Source organism: Danaus plexippus (genome assembly GCF_018135715.1).
Source record: "Danaus plexippus chromosome 22 unlocalized genomic scaffold, MEX_DaPlex mxdp_27, whole genome shotgun sequence".
Lineage (NCBI taxonomy): Eukaryota > Metazoa > Arthropoda > Insecta > Lepidoptera > Nymphalidae > Danaus > Danaus plexippus.
In genome coordinates, this window is record NW_026869855.1 from 3,087,209 (window position 1) to 3,106,518 (window position 19,310).

General features: G+C 28.4%; 3 protein-coding genes across 4 annotated transcripts; 1 reads left to right on the forward strand and 2 right to left on the reverse strand.

Moving 5' to 3' along the window:
- Nucleotides 1–10: 10 nt before the first annotated feature.
- On the reverse strand, nt 11–3,177 carry LOC116773388 (UDP-glucosyltransferase 2-like). 2 transcript variants are annotated; one of them, XM_061528740.1, is made up of 5 exons: nt 3,022–3,177; nt 1,258–2,109; nt 922–1,144; nt 385–604; nt 11–314 (listed from the first exon to the last, which is right to left on the reverse strand). In XM_061528740.1, exons 2-5 carry the CDS (start codon nt 2,098–2,100, stop codon nt 29–31), a joined length of 1,572 nt encoding a protein of 523 aa, XP_061384724.1. In that variant the 5' UTR covers nt 2,101–2,109; nt 3,022–3,177; the 3' UTR covers nt 11–28. The 2 variants fall into 2 exon arrangements, with proteins under 2 accessions (XP_061384724.1, XP_061384723.1); XM_061528739.1 differs by lacking the exon at nt 3,022–3,177 and adding an exon at nt 2,561–2,840.
- A 5,380-nt stretch (nt 3,178–8,557) lies between these two features.
- On the reverse strand, nt 8,558–12,137 carry LOC116773389 (UDP-glucosyltransferase 2-like). The gene is made up of 5 exons (XM_061528738.1): nt 11,956–12,137; nt 10,572–11,423; nt 10,226–10,448; nt 9,689–9,908; nt 8,558–9,618 (listed from the first exon to the last, which is right to left on the reverse strand). Exons 2-5 carry the CDS (start codon nt 11,412–11,414, stop codon nt 9,333–9,335), a joined length of 1,572 nt encoding a protein of 523 aa, XP_061384722.1. The 5' UTR covers nt 11,415–11,423; nt 11,956–12,137; the 3' UTR covers nt 8,558–9,332.
- Nucleotides 12,138–17,107: 4,970 nt separating this feature from the next.
- On the forward strand, nt 17,108–19,101 carry LOC116773499 (UDP-glycosyltransferase UGT5-like). The gene is made up of 4 exons (XM_032665961.2): nt 17,108–17,986; nt 18,095–18,317; nt 18,460–18,679; nt 18,816–19,101. The coding sequence occupies exons 1-4, from the start codon at nt 17,159–17,161 to the stop codon at nt 19,093–19,095; spliced, it is 1,551 nt and encodes a 516-aa protein (XP_032521852.2). The 5' UTR covers nt 17,108–17,158; the 3' UTR covers nt 19,096–19,101.
- The last annotated feature ends 209 nt before the right edge of the window (nt 19,102–19,310 follow it).

The window sequence follows — 19,310 nt, forward strand, 5'->3', positions numbered from 1 at the left end:
AGACAAAATAAATAATATTATTTCAAACTTATTCACTTTTAATTCTTATATACAGTTTATATCTTTTAATAATGGAATTAATTGCTAATATACTTATTAAATAAAATGTGGTTAAAACTGATAAAAGGATAAGCATCGCTATTAAAATAAGTTTCACTTCGTAGTATTCAATCCATGACATATGAGCTGCTTGCGGCTTAAGGTGGTCTCCTCCATATTTGATGACATGTTCAATCCAAAATATACTGAGATTTAAAGGGCTTACTGGATGTTCCATCAATACAGACCTCAGTCTTAAAATATTGTTCTTATAGCTACAAATTATAAAAGATAAATAAATACATTACTAAGTTAAGTCAAAATAGTTGTAAAATAATTGTTTACCTTTTATCTTCAATCAAACTTTTCACGGCTTCTTCAAATTCTGTCTCTGTGAGTTTTTCCATTTCCAATTGTTTGCCTATTTTAAGATGGACATATTTTTCTACATTATACCATTGATCGGCGATTATAGGTATACCGCATAATGGAACCGCAGCATTTATAGCTTCATCAGTAGATTGTAAACCGCCTTGAGTGATAAAAAGTTTTATTTTTGGATGTTCTGAAACAAATAAAGACGTATATATATTCTTATCAAGAGATTATAATTCTTAAATAGTGAAACTAATTAAGTTATATTATAAAAAAGAATGTCCGAAGTAAAAAATAGTTTTTGTGAGTATCAAGTGTTTGACTTTTCGAATTTAGATTTTCACAATTCCCGTTACTGATGACGTCACTGTCAGAAAAGTAAACAAAGAATTTTCCCTTCTACTATGCACTTTAAACTGAAGTATTTATATATTTATGCTTTGGACATGTGGTTTTTTGGAATCATTCAAATATGAAAGAACTGAAATACTAATGACAACAACATACTTAGCAAATCTGCTTGAGGAAACCATTTTGAAATTTTTATGTTTTCTGACTTTCCTGGAAGTTCATCTTTATCCCATTTCCATAAAATATCGTAAGGTAATTTTGACAATACTGTTGTCATTATTTTAATTTTTTCAGGCGGTAATAGTGATGGTAACACGTTAGTACCAAAACTTATATATATTATGCCATTTTTAGAGGAATCCAAATATTCTTTTATTTCCTACAATTTGAAAAGTGCTGTCGTTATTTTCATAAATAAGGAAATATATCTATATACATATGTATGTATAACATACTTATATCTATTCTATGGATATTACTTAGTTTTCATACCTGAGGTAACTGTTTTGATGGTCTATTAAGAATTCCTCCAATAGAAATAATATTTGGAGGAACAGGATGATTGTCACCCCAAATCGGATATTCATTCACAAATAACATTTTAACTTTATTTTGTAATTCTTCTATTAGTGGAACGTCTTCCCCAAATATTTTTTTTACAACAAAATTATCATATCTTGTGGTTTTATATACCAAAAGTTGAAATTTTAGGTGCGCATAATATTCCATGACCTTTTCGTAAAAAGTCAGGTTGTATAGCCTCTGTCTTATAGGTGTAGGATACAAAATTGGATGTATGGGTGATCCCATAGCTTCATAATGGTAATCTAAGGCCCCGAAGGAGCTTATCTGGATTGCAGGAGCATCAAATTTATGAATTAAACCCAAAACAGGTCTCTGACAAGCTTCAAGTAATAATAAGTCGTAATATTTCCTGTCCTTTTTAATAATTTTTTGTACTTCAGGAACCTGCATTTGCAATTCAAAAATTGTGGTTAGTTTTTCAACCATGACTTCCATTTGTAGCCATATGTCATCTTTCTTTCCTTGCTTCATTTTTAAAAATTCTTGCCAACTTCCATATGATATGTCGTGAACGTCTATTTCAGTTAGATTTGCTGGTGTTTTACCTTTCGGGAAAAATGGGTCAGTCGTCACAACAACAACTTCATGTCCTCTTCTAGCCAGTTCTTGTGTAATGGGTCTAAATACTACTTGATGACTTATAGAAGGTGTAGGGAAATATGCTAAAATTCTAGCAGATTCAATTCCCTTAAAGATCAACAAAATAATTATAACCGCCTTTTTGTATTGAGTCATTATAGTATGTTTCATCTATTATAACTAGAAAGAAAATTTAATTGAAATTATTATTCAAATTAAATACGAACTATTTTTCAAAGAAAATAGGAGTCAATGTTAGTATATAATAAAAATTAATTAAAATATGAATTTCATTCATTAAAATTATTCTATTTTTGAAGCAAGGCAGTCTTATGTAATAGAAGGTCAGGATGTAATGGTTTGGTTAATAAATTTTTTTTAAGTCATCAAAATTTTAATAGATGTTAAGACAGTATATTGTTATATATGAAGCGACTATTCCTATTTTAAATAAGAATAATTTACTTTATAAAAATTACTTTATAAGAATGGACTACAACTAAACTATTAGCAATATAATTCAATTTACGCATTTTTCTATTTAGTTAGCTATTTATTATATGGTTTGATGTTATTGTTTTCATATTTAACTCTTAATTATAAGAAATCAGTGTTTGTCATTATAAAATACCTTTATAACTATCTGGTCTTCCAATCTAGGACCCGGTTAAATTTGATGTTGGAACTACTAAAGTTGCATTGTACTTTAATAGTTATTTTAAGCAGTTACAATTATGAAAAATATTGCACTGTGTGAGAAAAGATACAAGCCTTATTGCATATTAGTCAATCACTATTAATCGGAATGATTACTAACAAATAGAATTGTTGAAAGCAAAACTTATACTTATCTTGGATTTATATCAACACACAAAGTTCAAAAAGGTTATTCCACTTATAGAACTAAACTTCCTTCACTTATGTTATGTAAGCTATTTACCCTAGCATTGCTTGTATTTTCAATTGTTTTACTTGTGAATTTCTGTTTCCGGGTTATAGAAGAAAGTGATTAAATTAGAAATGTAATAAACATGGAAACATAACTTGCCTTTGCAAAAAAACTAAACAAAAAGAAAAAAAAAATATACTCACATTAGTTCCAATTTTTTTTCAAAACGAAAACTATTAAGAATGATATATTTTTCTAATACACACTCGGAAAACTCAAAAGAATTTTAATTCTTAAATAAAATTTGTGTAAGATAAATTTAGGTCAACTTTGCATGCTTTGTCGGCATGTTATGTTATTTCATTAAAAAAAAAACAACATTCGTACAGTAGATTATTATTATCAGACAGCAATATGACGGCTCGCAGTATATAAAATATAAATAGTGACTTGCAAAAATATTTATCACTTTAATATTTCATGTATGTGTGTGATAAAAAAAACAAACAGTGGTGGAATTTATAGATTAAAATAAATATGTGCGCAATTCTTATTTTTTTAAAAACTAATAATTGAGGGTAGTTGAAAATATCAGGTGTGTCCCCCGCATAACCACCTGCTTTGGTATAAATAGAGGCGAGAGTACAGATTACAGATAGTCTCACTCGAGCCGTTGTAGGGATCGGACCTCTTCGAAGTAAGGTTTTTGTCAAATCGTCTACGAGGTTACTTTCTAGAGTCGGAGATCCTGTCGACATCCAAGAATAAAGTCATTGGTGACGTCAGTTGTGCTGACGTTACAGGTTTTATTGATTTAAATGGAACTAATATTTTTCAGATAGACTACCCGTGCTTTATTTTTTGTTAAAACTACATACTCCCGACGTTTCGGTTACTTTCAGCAACCGTGATCACGGGCAGACGAGATGTGAGTATCTGTCAGTCGGTCCTGTTTTTATCATATAGCGCCATCGATTTCTTAATTTTCTGGCGTACCGCTCTGGATGCCGGCAGAATACGCTTACGGAGTCATGAGGTCCTGCGGTGTGGTCACGGACATTTGATTTTATATTATTAAGGAGGGGGTTCCAGGTGTTGGATAGATTTCAGCCATCTTCTCTATTGATATTGCGATGTTTTTAAATTTCAATAACCTCGCGGATTAACCTTAGTGTGGATAGCATTTGTGATTTATAAATCCGAATATAGGGGCCTGGTTTGTCCATTTTGTGTTCACACACTGCTGACTTCGACGCGCGCCTATTTTTGATTTCTCAGATGTGTTCTTTAACCCTTGTACCGATGCTCCTCTTCGTCTGTCCAATGTATGACAAGCCACAGTCACAATCGAGTTTGTATACACCCGCTTGATGCAAAGGAATTTGTTCTTGTGAAAGAATATCAGCCAAAAGTTTTTAAAAAAATATATACTAGTTTATGTGTAGAAACATCGAGGGCTGGATGTTACGACATTGTGTTATTCTTGATAATTGTCATTTGAAGTGGTTTAATTTATCACATTCAAAATTTAAAATATTTGCGACTTATAAAGAGGGCCACATAAATAATTCACATGAAGTGAGTTATGTCATAATTGATTTTGTAATTTCTTTAATAATTGCTTTTGTTATATTCCAATTTGAGTATTTACATTTGATATGTAAATATTAGTGTTCTTTATGTATTATTTATAAGTAAATTTATTTTTGGCTTTTTTGGTTCACTCCTTGAAGTCGGTTTTTTTTTGTTTAAAATATTTTTTTGAAATTATACTTGTGCTACAAATAGATTTAACGTTTCACAATCACATTTTTAGTAGCTCAATTCCAAAATACGAGTAAAAATCTGTCATTCAAAAAAAAAATTTTGATATATTCATATTAAATAACAGTTATTTAACTCTATAAAATTATAATTGAATTATTATTTGATATTTGAGCTCGTTAGTGAGGTCGTAATACTTGTTGACCTGGTCTTTTGGGATGTTGGTTTCCCAAGGAACCGTGAGCTCTATGAGTACAACGCACATTAAAATTCGCGAATATAAAAATATGTCCAGTCTGGAGGCCGACGCTCAAATATCCTTTGGGTTTTTAAGACGTTTTGCTTTTTTGACGTTACTAATCCGTTGGTTATCGACCTTGTTAAGGTCGTTCAAAAAGCTATCTACTATTCCTTCTAAAGATGGACTACGACCTATATTATTATATATCTTACGACCGAGAAATTTAAAAGGAGCATTTTCCGTAGCCGTAGAAACGAATTGACCGCCTAACGATAATCCCGGATCGTATGAGGTATATATTTGTATTTATTTTGTATTTCGCCTACCGAGACACAGACAGTGATATTTATTTGGTTTTGTACTCAATCCATCTGTCCACTCACAGAATTTATCCACCTCATCCAATAGAACATGACAGTTTTTACTTGTTTTAAAGCTTTATGAACATTGAATTTAATAACTCTAATTTTATGTAGCAATGTAAGCAACATTAGCGTTTAAAAAAATGATCGGAACTTATTCTAGATTTCCTGTTAGAAGTCGATTAATAATGAGATTGTAATTACAACGTTAAGGAAAATATTCAACAAATAGTGGTTCTTTAGCAATCAAGATCTTTGTGACAAGAAATATTGAATTGAAATTTAATAAAAATATTAACAGAACAAAATATATATTTTCATCAATTAGTAGGTAAACTAAATATTTTTCTAACCCGACAACTGTTAAAATAGTCTTAAAACTCTTAAAAAAACAGAAACGAAATCACAACATATACCACAAATAGAATAAGATGAATTAATAACAAAAGTAATAATAATAGTAATGAAAACTCATTATAATACAAAATGTATAAAAAAAAATAAAAATAAACAGACTACAAACATTACTATACTATATGTATACACTATACTTCTATAAGATACTATATCGACTAGCTAAAGTACAGTACAAAAACTTTATTAAAACATAAATGGTATTTTTTGTTGATCAGCTTACATATATTAATATACATAATATTAACAGATATTAGCTTTATGGTTAATTTGAATCAAAAATGGATTTCTACAATAGACAGAATCATCTGCTAATTGATAACAATAACTTAAGAAAAAATTGGAAAAAAGAATAACAAGTATTTACTATCTATTAAAATAATCATAATTGTCAAATTTGGCAGACAAACGCATATCATAATTAGGAAAAGCAAGAGAAACGTAATCAGTAGAAGAAAGCACGAAGGTTTATCACACAGGCATGTGGAATGCGAAAAATAATACTTTTTGATAGAAATAAAAGTAATTTAATTTACATATATATCTTAATTATAATTTTGGCTACATAATATGAAATAAAATTAAGCTTAATTGGTCCAAAACTAATTTATCGTTATATATAATAATTCTGAATCTTCTTCGTTATCTGCTGTTCCTTACTGCTTTGTTAATGTTATTGAAGTGAGTGTTATTATATGTTGCAGAAAAAAATAGCCTTTTGACTTATTTGACTCAGATATAAATCCAAATAATTTTATTTTTCTGTTTTAAATGAGAAGTAAATGAAATAAAAATAAGGTACTCCAATTTGTTCAATATTTGACTTACTCGAGAACAAAAGCAATATAACAAAAACTTTTTGTACCGCTCTGACTGTGAACTTACCACAATTTTATTACATTTATTTATTATAGTTTTAAAATTGATTTAGATAAAAACATCTCAACAATTGATATTTAGGTCTGTTTAGTTTTTTTATTCAATGCGCATATTCTAGATCAGGTAACGTCTTAGAGCAAATGGAATTGTTCAGTAGTTTGGTCCCTCTCAAAACAAGATTTAGGATACATACAATCGTATCCTTAAGACACTTACTAAATGTAAAGAATAATACTCTTATAAACTCAGTGACACGTATTTTATCTAGAAATGAAATTCACATTCACATACTGTCTTTAAATATGTATACAATATATGTTTTCTAAAGTCATTGTATAATTTTGTTTTGTTTTTTACTAATACGCACATCTTTATATACATATGCAAAAGAAAAATTAAATAGTTTTAATTTTATTTACAGCTTAATAGATAATTTATCAACTTTTATCAGTTAGTTGCTTAAAATTCTGGACCCAAAGTTTTGAGAAAATTAAGCAAAATATAATAAAAATATTGGATGAAAAAAAATAGCTTGCATATTGCTCTTTAAAATGTTTATTTCATTTATAGTAGAATTGGGAACTATTATCACATTTATCACACCCTTATTAACCCTTTTAATTTAGAGAAGAATATTTTTAAAACAAATTTCAAATCAACTACAGCATTTAATACATTTTATTTTCCTTGATTTTATAACATTGTATAGCATGCGTCTATTCGTTTACAACCTAATTATAATCAAGGAAATTTAAATATAGTGAACAACACAATTTAAGAACCATTAATGCGAAGAATTTCAAAATTTTGCCAAGCAATACAGAAGATAGAAACCATTACAAAATATTGTTATTGTCATTGTTATAAGGAAAGTTTGGAATGGGTTTATCTTGTAAATAAAACAATATTGCCACTTTGTTCCATAAAAAAAAAAAATGAAATGGAGAGGGAGAGAATTTCTTTAAAAAATCGTGACTTTTTATTCCGGTTTGCTCGTAGTGAGTTGTGGATTAAAGAAAATTTAAGAAAGTTGACTTCGTCGAAATCATAAACAACACTAACAGTGGTCAATGCCTTAAGCATATCACATAATTTTCCTGAAATGCTTACGTCGTTCGAGTCTAATGATACATACGCTATCCTTGTTTCCGAACCCTACTTACATTTGTCATCTGTTTCGCAATGGCTGCATTGGTAGAATTGATGGTGAAATTGAATCTATCTAAAATATATTCGCAAATATATTCAAAGAAAAGTAAAAGATACTGTTCTTAGTATCTTAAGCCGTCTTAAAATGAGAGTACTTCATTTTAGAAAATTTTCTGACCCAACTTAAGTTCCTCCTGGCGTATTTTAAAAACTATTTCACTCCTTTCAAAAGTTTGTTAGAAGATCGCACTGCATTGCGTATTCAAAATATTGTAATGGGCGCTTTTAATACCCTTCTCCTTAAGTTTGACAACCGTGTAAATAGACTTATTGCAACGGTTGATACATATCTGTCCCTTGCATATCTTTCAACTCTCGGCTACTCATAACTTACCTAAAACACTCCTTCCCTTCTTGATCTTACACTGTTTTCTTTTTCTTAACTTGTTTCTAAACACAGCCATTGCGCCGCAGACTTCTTTTCCTATCCTGTAGTTAAATACATTTTTTATAATCTACGTCCTTTAAAACGGAAAAAGAAACTACATCACGATCAAATTTTGCAGGAATGGCCATAACTCTATAGTAAGCACTGCTTCGAATATAGAATGGACATTTGTTATTTCCAGCAGTGACAAAAATACTAAGGTCGAAATTAAATGAACTATATGACAATAATGCTACGATAATGCTTGTAAGAGGAAAACATCTACCTGCACTATTTCAAATTGTCATAAACAAGAAGAGAATTCCCCAAATTTTTGAAAAATCGCACCACGTCTACCCCGAATTGTATATTTTTATAACTTACTAAGTAGATCTGCTTGTGGGAACCATTTTAAATTTTTTTATGTTTTTTGACTTTCCTGGAAGTTCATCTTTATCTTATTTCCATAAAACATCATATGGTAAATGATACATAACTCGTCATAATTTTAATATTCTAATGAATCTATACTACATTGTACATCGTGCATCATGTCTGCCCTTGATCACGGTTGCGGCAAAGTAACCGAAATATAGTTTTAAAATTATAAAATAAGCATAGCAATCAGAAACTATCTTTACACTAATTAACTAACTAACTAACTATCTTTACATATAGGAACATTTTTGACCTATACATCGAAGAGATTTTCTTATTTCTAGTTTTAGTTAAGATATTTAAAGTATCTACGCACTAATATCTTAATCATTCAAAGGTCACATCTATCATCGTAATAATACATGCTTTATAAATATGAATACTAGACTAGACGTAGAATAGTTGTTTTCCTTGTAATAAACATACTTTTAAATACATTACTTTGTCACGATATAATGTGATGACAGCAACATGCCCGTATTAACGCATCAGGGTCTTATTGACTCCCCTGTGCTACATTAATTAATACATTAAAATAAAATTAAACCCGAAAGTTTGTAAGCCATTAAAAACTAACTCTAACAGTCACTCAATGCTTAGACAATTATCTCATACATATTTGTAATTAATAATTTATTGTTTTAAAAACTTTTCTACATGTTTTATGTTTTGCATCGTTGTTGTCTTTACTCTCAACTGGTATCATTAGGAGTAGAAAAAAAGTTCCATGATATGATTTCAATTGAGTAGTTCTTTCTTCACAAGTATCCTAATTAAAAAATTCAAATCATTAATGTTTTATAGTAAAGAAAAGACTACATTAATAATATTATTTCAAACTTATTCACTTTTAATTCTTATATACAGTTTATATCTTTTAATAAAGAAATTAATTGCTAATCTACTTATTAAATAAAATGTGGTTAAAACTGATAAAAGGATAAGCATCGCTATTAAAATAAGTTTCACTTCGTAGTATTCAATCCATGACATATGAGCTGCTTGCGGCTTAAGATGGTCTCCTCCATATTTGATGACATGTTCAATCCAAAATATACTGAGACTTAAAGGGCTTACTGGATGTTCCCTCATTAGAGACCTCAGTCTTAAAATATTGTTCTTATAGCTACAAATTATAAAAGATTAATAAATACATTACTAAGTTAAGTCAAAATAGTTGTAAAATAATTGTTTACCTTTTATCTTCAATCAAACTTTTCACGGCTTCTTCAAATTCTGTCTCTGTGAGTTTTTCCATTTCCAATTGTTTGCCTATTTTATGACGGGCATATTTTTCTACATTATACCATTGATCGGCGATTATAGGTATACCGCATAATGGAACCGCAGCATTTATAGCTTCATCAGTAGATTGTAAACCGCCTTGAGTGATAAAAAGTTTTATTTTTGGATGTTCTGAAACAAATAAAGACGTATATATATTCTTATCAAGAGATTATAATTCTTAAATAGTGAAACTACTTAAGTTATATTATAAAAAAGAATGTCCGAAGTAAAAAATAGTTTTTGTGAGTGTCAAGTGTTTGAATTTTCGAATTTAGATTTTCACAATTCCCGTTACTGATGACGTCACTGTCAGAAAAGTAAACAAAGAATATTCCCTTCTACTATGCACTTTAAACTGAAGTATTTACATATTTATGCTTTGGACATGTGGTTTTTTGGAATCATTCAAATATGAAAGAACTAAAATACTAATGACAACAACATACTTAGCAAATCTGCTTGAGGAAACCATTTTGAAATTTTTATGTTTTCTGACTTTCCTGGAAGTTCATCTTTATCCCATTTCCATAAAATATCGTAAGGTAATTTTGACAATACCGATGTCATTATTTTAATTTTTTCAGGCGGTAATAGTGATGGTAACACGTTAGTACCAAAACTTATATATATTATGCCATTTTTAGAGGAATCCAAATAATCTTTTATTTCCTACAATTTGAAAAGTGCTGTCGTTATTTTCACGAAGAAGGAAATATACATATATATATACATATGTATACATATGTATAACATACTTATATCTATCTATGGATATTGACTTAGTTTTCATACCTGAGGTAACTGTTTTGATGGTCTATTAAGAATTCCTCCAATAGAAATAATATTTGGAGGAACAGGATGATTGTCACCCCAAATCGGATGTTCATTCAAAAATAACATTTTAACTTTATTTTGTAATTCTTCTACGAGTGGAACATCTTCCCCAAATATTTTTTTAACTATAAAATTATTATGTTTCATGGTTTTATGTATCAAACGTTGATATTTTAGGTGTGCATAATATTCCATGACCTTTTCGTAAAAAGTCAGGTTGTATAGCCTCTGTCTTATAGGTGTAGGATACAAAATTGGATGTATGGGTGATCCCATAGCTTCATAATGGTAATCTAAGGCCCCGAAGGAACTTATCTGGATTGCAGGAGCATCAAATTTATGAATTAAACCCAAAACAGGCATCTGACAAGCTTCAAGTAATAGTAAGTCGTAATATTTCCTGTCCTTTTTAATGATTGCTTGTACTTCAGGATCCTTTATTTGCAATTCAAAAATTGTGGCTAGTTTTTCAATCATGACTTTCATTTGTAGCCATAGGTCATCTTTCTTTCCTTGCTTCATTTTTAAAAATTCTTGCCAACCTCCATATGATACGTCGTGAACATCTATTTCAGTTAGATTTGCTGGTGTTTTACCTTTAGGGAAAACCGGGTCAGTCGTAACAACAACAACTTCATGTCCTCTTCTAGCCAGTTCTTGTATAATGGGTCTAAATACGACTTGATGACTTATAGAAGGTGTAGGGAAATATGCTAAAATTCTAGCAGATTCAATTCCCTTAAAGATCAACAAAATAATTATAACCGCCTTTTTGTATTGAGTCATTATAGTATGTTTCATCTATTATAACTAGAAAGAAAATTTAATTGAAATTATTATTGAAATTAAATACGAACTATTTTTAATGAAATATTAGTATATAATAAAAATTATTTAAAATATAAATTAAGTCCTGTCCAATCTGACATTAATCTTTATACCACCAATAATTATAAAAAAATTACAACTCTACATTTTATGCCATTGAAATTATTCTATTTTTGAGGAAACGTAGAATAATAGGGTTTGGTTAATAAGTTATTTTTTTTAAGTCATCGACATTTTTATATATTGAGACAATATATTATATATATCACAACATATTTTTAAGAGTTTTCACATTTTGAATAAGGTTTACTCACTATAATATATTAAAAATTCCTTTTAAAGAGTGCACTACAATAACCAGTAACTGCTTGACGCCCGTTATCTTATTAGTTATATAATTTAATTCATGTATATTTTTTATTGACTTTTTTATTCATTTACCTATCATATGGTTTTATGTTGTTCTTGAAATTTTTTACTATTAAGTAAATAAATGTTTGTCATTATAAGATACCTTTATCAATATCAAGTCTTCCAATCTAGGGTTCAGTCAAATTTGATGTTTGAGCTACGCAGGTTGAATTTTAGTTTAATAGTTATATTAATTGTTACAGTTACACAAAAATGTTGCACTTTATGAGGCAAGCCACTAGCCTTATTGAACATTAGTCAAGAACTATTAATATCAAACGGAATTGTTTGAAGCAAAACTTATAATTATCTTTTATATCAACAAGCAAAGTTCAAGATTATACCACTTATTGAAGTTTACTTCCTTAACTTATATTATTGTATAAGCTACATACCCTGGCATTGCCTGTATTTTCAATTGTTCTACGTGTGAATTTCTGTTACCGAATAATCGAAACGAGTGGTTTTATTAGAAATGTAATAAAATAGGAAACATAATTTTCCTTCTGTATAAAATTTAAAATCTTAGTTGCAATTTTTTTTCAAAACGAAAACTATTAAGGATAATAATATTTTTTTAATACACATCGAAAAATTCAAACCAAATTTTAAGGTTTACATTGTAGCGAATAGGAGCGGAATGCAAGTCGAGTTTACATGTTTTGTCGGAATTTTAATTGTTATTTCATGAAAACAACATACGTACAGTAGGACATTATTATTAGACAATCATTAGATGGCTCACAATGATTTTATCTACAGTGACTTGCAAAATAATAATCACTTTTGTATTTTATGTATGTGGTAAAAAACAAACTTTGTTGGAATTTAATATTTCATATAAAGATTTTATTAAAATACAAATATTTTTATTGTTTATTTCCCAAAAATTTATAGTAAAATAGCTTAAAGTATTTTAATTCGAAGTGTAGGAAGAAAAAATATACTTAATTTGTTCGGGTCACTGACATCAGTAACAATTTAGGGTATAAGAAATACTCGTGATGTGTGTGTGACTATTTCTTTGTAAGGAACGTCACTAAAAAATTTACCAATGTTCAATTTAAATGACGCTCATTATAAATTAACGATATATTCTTTAGAAGGTCGCAAGTATGAGTATATATAAATTACGTGGTTATGATTGATTCAAAATCCAAATAAATTTCACCTGTGACCTAATACGTGAATATTTTTTTAAGTTCATTTTAAGTGTAATATTTTATTCAACATAATGAAGCTTAACGACATTTTTGGTACATTTTGAATTGTTTATTATTTTCTATATATTTTTATATTATATTTACTGTATAATATCTTCTCTCTTTTTCTTCTCTAGCATTTTTTTTTGTGAATTAGTTTTGCAATTCTTGAACTTAATTTATTTTGTAGCTTAGTTTTAATCTTATCCCATTAAATTAAGTTTTTAATTTATAGACGGATGGTTTTGTATTCTAAGTCTCCAAAATACACCTTTAAGGGAGAGGTCAAAGAAAATAATGTAAAAAAAAAGGATCGTTATATTTAAGTATTTACAAAATATTCTAGTCGTATGAGGAAAGTAATTTTTAATAAGAAAATTATGATTACTACGTACTATCAAAAGCTTATAAGTTGTATAAATGTGTAAAGACGATATTCAATAATTGCCTCTTATCTATAAGATATTACGTATATACTATTATACTTAAATTCAAGAGGAAGGTTCATGCAGTATTATGAATTTAATGTAATTTGTTTATTTTTGAGGTTAGTTGAGGTGTAGGTTATGAATAAAATGTATCTTTTAGGATTTTACTGCAATTTTTATTAAGAATATAAATAGGTTCAATAAAACATTAATGTGTTCCTTGAACTAATTTATTATCTTATACCTACCAGTTTCATGGATGTAAAATTATTAAATCCAAATGAGAGATCAAGTGCAGAACATGCTGATTAATATTTAAAAAAAAACATGATTTCTTCTACTGATTACGTTTCTGTTGCTTTTCTTAATAATGATATGCGTTTGTCTGCGAAGTTTGAAAATTATTATTATTTTTATGGATAGTAAATACTTGTTATTCTTTTTTTCTATTTTTTCTAAACCTATTGTCATAAATTAGCAGATGATTCTGTCTATTGTAGAAATACATTTTTGATCTTCCGTAATTAACCATAAAGCTAATATCTGTTAATATTATATCTATTCATATCTGTCAGCTTTTCAACAAAAAATACCATTTATGTTATAGTAAAGTTTTTTGTACTGCACTTTAGCTAGTCGATATAGTATCTTATAGAAGTACAGTGTATACATATAGTATAGTAATGTTTGTAATCTGATTGTTTGTTTCATTTTATACATTTTGTATTATAATAAGTTTTCATTACCATTATTATTACTTATGTTACTGATTCATCTTATTCGTTTTGTGGTATATCTTAGAGTTTCGTTTCTGTTTCTTCAGAATTTTTAAGACTATTTTTACAGTTGTCGGTTTAGAAAAATATTTAGTTTACTTTCTAACTGACGGAAATATATATTTTGTTTTGTTAATATTTTTTTTTAAATTTCAATTCAATGTTTCTTGTCACGGAGATCTTGGTTGCTAAAGAATCACTATTTGTTAATTATTTTCCTTATCGTTGTAATCATTACAATCATATTATTAATCGACTTCTAACACGAAATCTAGAATAAGTTCCGAGAATATATTTTTTTACCTCTAATGTTGCTAATTAGATTTAATTAATTCCATATTCATAAAGCTTTAAAACAAGTAATAATAGACATAAACAAAATAAATGCTCAGAATTGAGATTGAATTAACTCTGAAAATATATTATATGATAAATATATTTACTAATAAGGATTGCATAATGCGAATAACTCGCTTAGATTATTACGGGTGATGGAAATTAGAATATAATATTATTTTTATAGTATTTTATAGAATATACTATGGATAAAACAGACGGAGGATTTAATTATTGTATATAATATAAAGTAATTGTTTTAATACTTATAAAAAATTTAGGTATGACAGAGTTTTATTAATGTTATTGGTAATGCTACCCATTTTAGGTTTTTTTTCTTATTGAATTCCGTGTTGTCTAAAATAAAGATGCAAATTACAGTTGAGAATTTTTGTTCCATTAAAGTTAGAACTTTGAGCGCTCCCGTAGTATTAAGTAGAAAAGGTCGAAATGGTGACAAAGCCTTATTTTGTATCCCTATATAATCTATTGTTTTGAAAAGGTTCTAAAACTGCTGTTTTAAGCAAGGCCCTAGAAAAGTTTATGAATTCGGGTTAATTCTGTGTAGGGTTATTTCAATAGAATAATTGAAACCATATCAAATAATAATTCAATTATAATTTTATAGAGATAAAAAAACTGTTTTTTAATATGAATATATAAAAATCGTTTTTTTGAATGACATGATTTACTCTTATTTTGGAGTTGAGCTACTAAATATGTGATTGCGAAACATTTGTAATCTAAAAATATAGTTTAAAAAAAATATTTTAAACAAAAAAACGACTTCAAGCAGTGAACCAAAAAAACTAAAAATAAATTTACTTCGTAAAAAGTAATACTTATTTTCATTTAGTTAAATAGAAAATGATATTAAATAATGACTCTATAATTCTGAAGTCGTTGCCAAGTAAATGTTACAAGAACCTTACTACAATATCCAATTACTAAGTACACACGATAATAATTGAATATATTAACTATTGAATTTACAAAACAACAACAGTATCAGAAAAAATATATTAATCGGTACTTACTAATTATTAAACTAACTTTTAAATATGATGAACCTAAGTACTGGCTTACGAACTACTGGTATTGAATTGTGAAAGAACACTAGTATTTATACAGATGTAAATACTCAAATTGGGATATAACAAAAACAATTACTAAAGAAATTATAAAATTAATTGCGACATAACACACTTCATGTGAATTATTTATGCGGCCCTCTTTATAAGTCGCTACTATTTAAAACTTTGGTTTTGACCAATTAAACCACTTTAAATGACAATTATCAAGAATAACAAAAAGTAGTAACATCCAGCCCTCGATGTTTCTACACATAAACTAGTACATATTTTCACATGTAAAAACTTTTGTCTGATATTCTTTCACAATAACAAAGCACTGTTTGACTTATTTGACTCAGATATAAATCAAAATAATTTTATTTTACTGTTTTAAATGAGAAGTAAATGAAATAAAAATAAGGTACTCCAATTTGTTCAATATTTGACTTACTCGAGCACAAAAGCAATATAACAAAAACTTTTTGTACCGCTCTGACTGTGAACTTACCACAATTTTATTACATTTATTTATTATAGTTTTAAAATTGATTTGGATAAAACCTTTCACCAATTGATATTTAGGTCTGTTTAGGTTGTTATTCCATACGGGCTATATACGGGCAGATGTAACATCTCGTCTGCCCGTGATCACTGTTGCTGAAAAGTAACCGAAACGTCGGGAGTATGTAGTTTTAACCAAAAATAAAGCTCGCGTAGTATATCCGAAAAATATTAGTTTCATTTAAATGAGCTACATCATAATAATGCTATCATTATACAAGTTAAAGGAAAATATTTACGTACATAATTTTACGGAAAGAGATAATTACTAGGAAAATGCTCGCAAATTCTACGAAGAAATCTGAGAATTCCAACAGCGATATAAGTAAAGAATAAGATCCTCGTAACACGCTGTATACTGTCGAGAACGGTGCCTCCGCCAGAGTATGGAAACTTCTATAATCACTAGGAAGTAGGAAGATCTAGAAAAAAGCCCCTTATAAAATATAACCTTATTTTTGATATATTAACTCATATCCAAAGCTTTTCCCTATAGTATGGTTATTTTTTTGCGGATAGAAGCATGCTAACATCATTCTTTCTGAAAAAAGTTAACGTTTCTTCTCTTGTTTCATAATTCAACCATTTTCATTTTTTTATCTCTATATTTCTAGAAAATCTGAAATTTATGGAATTGCCATCCTGTTTTCAAGACCCAATCGTAAAAAAAAGTTTTGTGATAGAGAAAGTACGTTTTTTAAGGTGATATTTACACAAACTTTTGTAATCATTTTAAAAATTTCTAATATACAGAAATTTTATATCAATTCTCATTTTACATTATATATTTAGAGATACATACATATACAATTAAGATACAAATAAGCAATGATAATAGGTTCTCTTGACTACTTTACATTATCATAAACCACTGGCATGAAGCATACTTCAGTATTATATTAATAGTTTACAAAGTAAGTAGGGTCCAATATGTTAGTAAGAAGATTTCTTTATTTAAGTTTCTTAATATCAGTTACCAAAACTGCAAGAATACTAGGAGTGTTCCCGACACCATCCATCAGCCATCAAGTAGTATTTCACCCTTTAATGGAAGAATTAGCCAGTCGTGGCCACGAAGTTGTTGTTATTACCGCAGATCCCGCTTTTCCAAAAGGGAAAACTCCTCCGAATTTGAACGAAATCGATGTGCATGATTTAGAATACGAGACAATATCTGAATTCTTTAAAATTTTTTCTGAACATGAGGATAATTTAAATTCACAAAATAAAATTATATTTAAATTTTTAACTAAACTGTTCGAGGTGTTAGTAGAGTCAGAACAAGTTCAAAATCTAATTCATGATAAAAATAAAAAGTTTGACTTAATTTTTACTGAGGCTTGTATAAGGGCAACAATAAGTTTCTCTTATTTATACCAAGTACCTGTGATAGAGTTTAGTTCTTTTAGCGGTTATTACGGAACGTTCGAAAGTATCGGGGCTGCAACTCATCCTGTTTTGTATCCAAATGCCATGAGCCGTAAATTTTCAAATATGACAATCTGGGAAAAGATAAATGAATTATATTATCATTATAGTGCACTTAGTATGTATAATGATCACGTACAATACGAAAATGAGGTGCTGAAAAGGTTGTTTGGGTCTGAAATACCGGATATTAATGAATTAAGGAAAAATATACGTATGGTATTTTTAAATATCCATCCGATTTGGGACTTCAATAGACCTGTTCCACCAAATGTTATATATCTAGGACAAATGCATTTACAAAAGGAACGAGTAAAAAAACTACCAGAGGTAAGTAATAAAATAATATTTATAATTACTAAAATTGTTTGATGATTAGTTACATTATTTATTGCTTTTGACTATAATATTATTCACATTTGTTTTATTATATTTCAGGAGATAGAGTTGTTCGTGAATTCATCAGTTCATGGTTTTATATACATGAGTTTTGGTACCAACGTAAAGTTATCCTCGTTACCTCAAGAAAAAATACAAATTTTCTCTAAAATATTTTCCGAAATTCCCTATGAAGTTCTATGGAAACGGGATGGAGAAATACCTGTCAGTCTCTCTCAAAATATTAAAATTTCTGAATGGTTTCCTCAGTCTACGCTATTAAGTAAGTGAAACATTTTTTTAATCGTGAATAAATTTATCTCTTAATTCTAAACAATAAGATTTTTTTTCTAATTTAGCATTTTTTTATATTATATCTTCTAAAACTATTTAAAAGTGAACAAACTTTTCTGTTAACATTTTAGGACACCCGAAAATTAAATTATTTATTACTCAAGGAGGCCTGCAGTCGACAGACGAGGCTATATTTGCAGGAGTTCCGCTAATTGTTGTACCGTGTCTTGGTGATCAATGGTATAACGCTGAGCAATATGTTAGGCACGGTATTGGGAGAAAGTTGGAACTAAATAACCTTAACGAAAAACTATTGAAAGAATCCATAGAAGATGTTATACATAACAAAAGGTATTGCAATTTACTTTTTATATACTAGTTTTTTTCGACTCTTATTAATTATTTCTTATTAAATAACAAACTAGTTATTAAAAGGTAAAAATTGCTCTCCGAAACCAATATTGATAGTAGCCAATATATGTTTTAGCTATCGCGAAAATGTCAAGAAACTTAGACAAATAATAACTGACCAACCACAAACATCATTAGAAAAAGCTGTTTGGTGGACGGAATACGTTTTACGACATAAAGGAGCTAAACATCTTATGACACCAGCCGCCAACTTGTCGTGGCTTGAGTACTATGAAATCAACTTTGTAATTTTTTTGCTTGGAATTCTATTTCTATGCATTATTTCCATAATATTTATCTTAAGACTACTTGTCACCTTTCTTTTTGTGAGGGATATAAAAATTAAAGAAAACTAAATTAATCGTTTGTGTTTTAAATTGTTAAATATTATTATTCTACGATCATTAAATTATTTTCAATATGAATTTCAATTTATTGTCTGTATGTTGTATTACAAAGTGTTATGAGTAAATATTTCCTGCTTCAACAAGTAAGTGATATATTCATTAATTCTATTTTTAAATTATTATAATAAGATCCCCATGTATTATTGCAGTGCTATGGTTACGTT

Bases quoted from the DNA above. Each gene is read 5' to 3' on its own strand.
- LOC116773389 (XM_061528738.1), bottom strand. From the start codon at position 11,414: ATGAAACATACTATAATGACTCAATACAAAAAGGCGGTTATAATTATT. The intron at 10,449-10,571 runs GTATGAAAACTA...TTCAAATTGTAG, and splicing joins CATCAAAACAGTTACCTCAG to GAAATAAAAGATTATTTGGA. The intron at 9,619-9,688 runs GTAAACAATTAT...TATAATTTGTAG, and splicing joins AGTTTGATTGAAGATAAAAG to CTATAAGAACAATATTTTAA.
- LOC116773499 (XM_032665961.2), top strand. From the start codon at position 17,159: ATGTTAGTAAGAAGATTTCTTTATTTAAGTTTCTTAATATCAGTTACC. The intron at 18,318-18,459 runs GTAAGTGAAACA...TTAACATTTTAG, and splicing joins TCCTCAGTCTACGCTATTAA to GACACCCGAAAATTAAATTA. The intron at 18,680-18,815 runs GTATTGCAATTT...TATATGTTTTAG, and splicing joins GATGTTATACATAACAAAAG to CTATCGCGAAAATGTCAAGA.
- LOC116773388 (XM_061528740.1), bottom strand. From the start codon at position 2,100: ATGAAACATACTATAATGACTCAATACAAAAAGGCGGTTATAATTATT. The intron at 605-921 runs GTATGTTGTTGT...TATTTGTTTCAG, and splicing joins TCCTCAAGCAGATTTGCTAA to AACATCCAAAAATAAAACTT. The intron at 315-384 runs GTAAACAATTAT...TATAATTTGTAG, and splicing joins AGTTTGATTGAAGATAAAAG to CTATAAGAACAATATTTTAA.